This window comes from Thrips palmi, unplaced genomic scaffold (assembly GCF_012932325.1).
Source record: "Thrips palmi isolate BJ-2018 unplaced genomic scaffold, TpBJ-2018v1 HiC_scaffold_3, whole genome shotgun sequence".
NCBI classification, from domain to species: domain Eukaryota; kingdom Metazoa; phylum Arthropoda; class Insecta; order Thysanoptera; family Thripidae; genus Thrips; species Thrips palmi.
The window spans coordinates 7786293-7792992 of NW_023144630.1; the positions used below are offsets into that span (position 1 = coordinate 7786293).

Sequence of the window (6700 nt, forward strand, 5' to 3'; positions counted from 1 at the left end):
GCGCCTCCTGGCTGGAGAAAAGGAGTGCGTGGGGGGCGCACAGTGGGCGGGAAGGCCGGTGGAGGTGGTCAAAATCCCGCGGACGCCTTTTGAGCGCCAGAGTCGCTAACAAACAGGACTCGCTCTAAATTACTAGGTAGGTTTTTCTGCGCGCTAATGCACGAAATTAAACGTGCACTTCGGAACGCACGAATTTGTGCGCGACAATGCACGATTTCGTGCGCAAGTATGCAGGAAATGCACGATTTCGTGCGCAAGTATGCTGGAAATCGTGCATTGTCGCGCTCAAATTCGTGCGTTACGAAGAGCATGTTTAATGTCGTGCATTATCGCGCAGAAAAGCCTACAAAGTAATTTAGTGTGCTCCAACTGTGGGTGGATAACGGCCCCTGGAGGGGTCGGGGTGGCAGAGACAAGTGGGCCACATTTTTCTGTAAATCTTGAGCACACGTTTAGTGCGGTGCGCACTCTGAAAAGCGCTGAAAAGTCGACGGTGCGTGTGTGTTTCGAGTACAGTACAGAAAAACTGAAGATACTCTGCAAACTCAACAGTGCACTCAGTACACTCTAGTTAGAGTGTGCTCATGAGTACACTCTAACTAGCGTGTACTCGGATGAGTACACTCTAACTAGCGTGTACTCGGATGAGTACACTCTAACTAGCGTGTACTCGGATGAAACTAGCGTGTACTCGGATGAGTACACTCTAACTAGCGTGTACTCGGATGAAACTAGCGTGTACTCGGATGAGTACACTCTAACTAGCGTGTACTCGGATGAGTACACTCTAACTAGCGTGTACTCAGATGAGTTCACTCTAACTAGCGTGTACTCAGATGGGTACACACCTAAGCACGCCTGGCAATTTATGCAGCTGAAAGTGTGTACTCATCTGAGTACACGCTAGTTAGAGTGTACTCATGAGCACACTCTAACTAGAGTGTACTGAGTACACTGTTGAGTTTGCAGAGTATTCTTACTTCGTACTACGAAGAAATGTATGGTACGAAGGATTTTGCTTCAAAATACACTGCGATGCATTTCTTCGTAGATTTCACAATGGCTCCGTTCGTTTTCTTCGACGAATTCCGACTTGTTTTCTGTGCGTGGTCTTATCACACACTTGTTGCAATGTCGGCACAATGTTGCGGCTCGGCCCCGCCGTCTGCAGCAAGGATATAAGCAACGTGCACGCGGCGCTGCTCCCGTCACTGTCTTTGTCGTCCCGCCGCGCCGCCTCGTCACTGGACCGCGCGCCGACCAGACTTGCCTGGTCAGCGACCGGGTCGGGCCAGGCTGGTAAGTAAACACAGGGGCCTGTGGCTCTGCGGCGGCCCTGGACGCCTTTCTATGCAGTGTACCGATACGCGACTTTGTCGCCGTCGTCCCGGGTCACCCCGTCGTCGGTCCTTTTGAGGGTTGCCAATTTGTTTGTAGTTTATTAGTTTTGGGCCCTTAGTTTTTGGTCTTTTGTGTGTCCCTGCACTGGGGCTGGACGGGCTCGACGGGGGCTCCGGGGGGGACTCTCTGTCTTTGACAGAGAGGATATTTAATGTGAAATTTGGCAGCATAATATTTACTTTGAAAAGAAACATTTTGACATGTTCTCATTTTATGTTAAAGAAGGTACTCTTGAGTCATCTGGTTCATACCCTCATCCAAAATCCACTGCAACACGCGTCCGTTCAACGTTCAGCTCTGTTAAATGTGGATGTATGGAACAATATTGCGGATATTTCAAAAGTTGATTTTGTTTTATTTCAACGAAAGGATTCACAACTTTGAAGGGAGCGCCAAGTCATGGGCTTTTATATGCTCGAAACGATGAATAAATGTCAGACCAGATCTCCGAGTCGGCCATGCTAGCCGTTCGCTTTTCGAGGTTCGCCGTTATTTCGAGATACGTCTCCTCTGCTCCATGCGTCACGGGCTGCCACTTGACATTGATAACGTCGTCAATATTTGGTGTTGGATTCCTGAAAAAAGAAAAAAAAACAATTTTTCACTCCTGCCAGTTTAAACTAAAACAGTCACTGTAATGTAAGTAAAAGTGTGAACAGTGCATCAAAAGAACAACGAGAATTGTACAAAGTAAGTTACATCGAGGCTTTGACTGGACTGTATACTATTCGTGCCGGTTCCTTTTTTCTTTGTACAATTATTGTAGTACTCTGAAAGTACAATTCGCACGGATTGTTTCTATCAAGAACGTTCCAGATAGAAACAAAGCCAGGAATTCTTCTTTCTTTGTTGTGTTTTTTTTAGCAGTGAAGCATAAAAATTGCTTTTACCCCTCTTTGACGAAGTTTGCTAACATACGGACGAGGCGCCGTGAAGCAATTGCTGCGGTGTCGTTTCCGTATCTGTACGTGTTCTGTTTTTGCTTCCATATGTAACCTAATTCATCTGCGTGAACGACGTCTGCAATAAAGTTCAATCTCATGAATTTTGTGCCATTAAAATGTATTTTAAACGGTAAGATTGAAGCATACCAGATCGGAAAGGGGGTGGCAGCGCTGAAAGGTCGATATTGTAATCCGTTCTTAAATTAAACACATAAGCGTAGGTTGGCTCTTGTATGTACTTGGACCTTAGCCGAAGAAAGTGGCTTGTATCTGCCTTGATAGCAGCTTGATGCAAATACTGAAACAAGAAACTGATGTTAACAGAAAATATATCCGCAGCTTCATCACAGCTTTTGGTCTGGTGATAGTGACCCATGATAAGACAACAATTTTATGAAAGTTCTTTGGAGAAATCAAATAAAACATCAGTATTTCACCTTGTCCATTTTGCAGTTGGTTCCACAATGCTTGTCATCATCGTTCTTAAAGTAAAACTCTGTAAGTTTCTTAACGATTTCGTCAACATTTACCGTAGGAACGAAATCTTTAATTTTAAGCAAATCTTGAGTATCGCTTCCAGGCATAATACTTCTAGGCACGTAAGTTGTTAAATTTGCTATGTGCTCATTCAGTTTTGTTTCGTTCCCAAACATATCTGAATTAAAAAATACCCACTCGATAAAACCATTTGAATAAGGCATTAAATGTGATGATGTCACACACACACAAAAAAGGATTTTGTCATACCTATCTGAGAGAATGCCAAAGTCCATTCTTGCGCTGTTTCGCCAAGGATTATGGGAATGTTGTTCGCGTCCTTGTCAATGATGTAACTTTCAGGGTCTTTTGTGATAAGTTTCTCTTCTTCGCCTTGTTCTCGTTGTTCAATAAATGGGGCGTAGGCAATAGCCATTTCCATCTGTACGGAAAGATCTTTATTCATGTTTTGATAACTTTCTAAACCCAGATGTTTTCATCTACTGGAGCAGAGCCAAATGGCGCAATTGCATTCTGCAGTACTCGAAGTGCCATTAAATGTCAACTCACCCCTAGGCCCTTGGCCTGTTTCATTATCAAAGATGCATTTGCACCGGCGTAATAAAGATCCAACATACCAGCAGACTTGAACACGCTCGTCATTGCTGATTTATCATCCGTTGTCGTACCGGTCAGCTGTTCATAAACCAATTTGGCCAACTCAATATTTGTTTTGGGGATTGACAAACCGCAGAGAGCTGTGCCACTTTGTATGATAGCAGCTCGAATCAAACCTGAAATTTGAGGGGCAATTAAGACTTTTTTGAAGCTGTGCAAAGTTTTTAGTATGCCACGGTGGGCCAGAAGACCGGCGCAGGCGGCCGAAACTCGAGATGCGTTTGAAGCTCTAGATGGGGCTCCAACAGAGTGACCCCACTAATGGATTGCTCTCCGAATGAGGAATCCATTGGAGGGGTCTCAGGTCACATTCGGTTTGAATCTTGTTTAGCGACTCAAGAGCTCAAAACGCGTCGAGAGTTTTCGCCGCCTGCGCCGATCGTCTCACTGAGCAGGCGAGAAATCATCCTACCTTTGGTTTGTGGCACAAGAGTTAGCCAACTGGCATGCACGCCTCCAGAAGAATGACCGCCGAGAGTCACTTTCGAGGGATCCCCTCCAAAACCTTCTATATTTTCCTTTACCCATCGCAGGACGTGTAGCTGATCTTTCATACCAGAGTTGCCGGGCACCTCGTCCGTATCAAGAGACAAACTTGCTAAATAAAGATAAAATAATGAAAAAAAATCCTTTACTGGACAGATGAAAGTTATTTGATCATCTGTTTCAACATTTCATCGATAGTCTTACCAAATACTCCTGTTCTGTAATTCATAGTTACAACTACAATGTCCTGGGTAACCAGAAAATCTGGTCCCCAATCTTCGGCAGAACTGCTTCCGCGCTGAAATGCCCCACCATAGATAAATACATACACAGCCATTTGAGGATTATTCTAAAAAAAATAATAAAAAAGCGTCAATGAGAAACTTGATGTTTTTTTTTTAATTTTTACTGAAGTTTTGACGGGGGAATGCACTTAGAAAACCAGTTACCAGAATATTGCGTCTAATACCCTCAATTACGCCTCAAAATTACCGGGATTTGGATAGAAACTGACCAAAACAACCTCAAAATAGGTAAAATTATGAGCGAGGGGGAAACAACTTGAATATTGGTGTACGGGTCCCTTAAAGCAACATTGAAATAACTGCGAATCATCGAAAAACATCGAACGATCGAATAACTTATATCTGAAATAACTACAAAAATTTTCGGGGTAGTTTGCCCTTTGGTCGTGTGGATTTCGGCAATGTCGCGTGTTATTACGATCAATATGGTCCGTCTATTACGCGCGAGTGCATACCATATACCCCCTCGGAAAGTAAGAAACCTATTTACCTCGGCGGATGGGATTCGTGGTGTGTATACGTTCAAGTATAAACAATCTTCGGAACCTGTAGTGGCATCGTGAAAGCAAGGATTTCCCTCTGTGGTTGCAGGTCGTACGCCTTCCCATGGTGGGAACGGCTTGGGCCCCTAGAAAAAAGATTTTAACTCAATCTTAGAGAGGCAACATCATGTTTTAATATATTTTCTCACAAAGGAAAAGTCTGCAGGCTCTTGGCTTCCTAACTGAACATATTTGACACGTACTTTTCACTCATTCAAGCCAGTTGGGACGATATTTAAATAGAAAAGAGGGTTGCTTAGTAGTATCTATATGTGACTTTTTGACAAAGCCTTGCTATTGTGGAATCGTGGAGTTCTGTGCTTGCAAGCTGCAAACGAAGGCCTTTTTCGATCTGCGCTAGAAAGCTAGATAGCTTACCTTGAACCGAAGGTTTCCCAGTGGAGGCTGGGCGTACGGAATCCCCCGAAACGCTGCGTAGGTAAAGTGTTGTGGATCTTCTGCGGTTACCCATTCCCCCGCTAGCTTTCCTTGTTTAGTTGTCACAACCGCCTCTTTTAAAGATCTGATGCAAAAGCGAATAACATGATACTATGATAAATTTCGATAGAGCTGGCCCAAGCATAATGAGGCAGACGGGAAAAAAATCTTACCCCGTTTCCGCGCCTTTGGTCAAAAACACAGCGCATAACACAATAACAAGTATGACTAAAACTAGAGCGCCGACGACAACGACTTCTAGAACAAAAGAGAAAAATGCTAATGTTCTGCTTGAGGCAGCAACCACTAGTGAAATCCCATGGGCCATGCATGGCCACTTCAGCACCGGATATAACTGAAAAACCGAAATCCCCCTCGAAAAAGGAAAAAAAAATTGCAAATTTGGCCGGAATCCTGCGGAGTCCCACGAAATCTCTTCGTTTAAGAGTTCTAGTGTCCCAAAACATCAAAAGTGGTTGCCCCCTCGTTTTTGCATGAAGAACTTTGCTTATCTCTGCCGGATTCTCACTTTTCTTTGTGGACGTGACCATTTTATCTCCGAAGTGAGCGCCGTGCTCGATGTACTCAGACTGCGGAGCGGACACTGCAGTTTGCTACTTATTCTGTGTGGAAGCACGCCTCTCGTGCCGTGCCGAGTGTAAGAAGCCACTTTTTTCCGCTATATCATGCAACTTGAGAGGGCCTGACAGTGATACGCGATGTGTGATTTGGCTCTATCCGCCTTCTTGGATACAGCGGCCCGAAACAAGCAGCGAGGGAGCCGCCTCACCCGTAATCCTGTATCCTGTGTACAACTTGACTGGTAATCGCCAGTAATCTATGCCGTTATCACGTCATCATTGTCTATTTTTAGCATTGTGAACTAATTTCCCAAATTGTCCCGCAGCGTGCCACGCTGAATCCCTCAATAACTCACCAAAATACGTCTTTTTTTCTTTCTTTTTTTTTGCTGTAACCTTTTGATGCATTTAGAGAGCGGGCCGAACTTGGTGCCGAAGAAAGATTAAATTGAGGTTTCCAACAGAAATGTTCCAAAAAATAGACAGGTAGCACACAGTGGGCCAGAAGACCGGCTCTGGCGGCCAAAAGAGTCGGGTAACAGGGCTCGAACCCAGAATGAGACCCTACCAATGGACCCTACCTCGTTCGTAGAGCAATCAATTGGTGGGGTCACACGTTCGGTTCGAGGCCCGTGTAGCGACTGTGGAGCTCAAAACGCGTATCGCGCTTTGGCCTCCGGCCCCGGTCTTCTGGCCCACTGTGTAGCACCTTTTAGGTCTGTAAAACACGTTATCGGTTGCGACCTTGTGATGTCAAGAGCTAAGTAATGTGGCACCTTGGTGTGGAGTCCGCACACGTTCACGTACACGTTTAGATCAAGGGGAAATGACTGTGAATTTCGGTGTTC

At 44.9% G+C, this 6700-nt stretch overlaps 1 protein-coding gene across 3 annotated transcripts; it reads right to left on the bottom strand.

Moving 5' to 3' along the window:
* Positions 1-1735: 1735 nt before the first annotated feature.
* On the bottom strand, positions 1736-5948 carry LOC117648171 (juvenile hormone esterase-like). Of its 3 annotated transcripts, none has more exons than XM_034390463.1 (12): positions 5801-5948; positions 5445-5529; positions 5212-5356; positions 4782-4919; positions 4191-4284; positions 3913-4098; positions 3393-3616; positions 3093-3264; positions 2783-3000; positions 2493-2643; positions 2292-2421; positions 1736-1976 (listed from the first exon to the last, which is right to left on the bottom strand). In XM_034390463.1, exons 1-12 carry the CDS (start codon positions 5820-5822, stop codon positions 1799-1801), a joined length of 1743 nt encoding a protein of 580 aa, XP_034246354.1. In that variant the 5' UTR covers positions 5823-5948; the 3' UTR covers positions 1736-1798. The 3 variants fall into 3 exon arrangements, with proteins under 3 accessions (XP_034246354.1, XP_034246352.1, XP_034246353.1); XM_034390461.1 differs by having other exon boundaries at positions 4191-4335; positions 5801-5947; XM_034390462.1 differs by having other exon boundaries at positions 4191-4335; positions 5445-5526; positions 5801-5897.
* Positions 5949-6700: the final 752 nt, after the last annotated feature.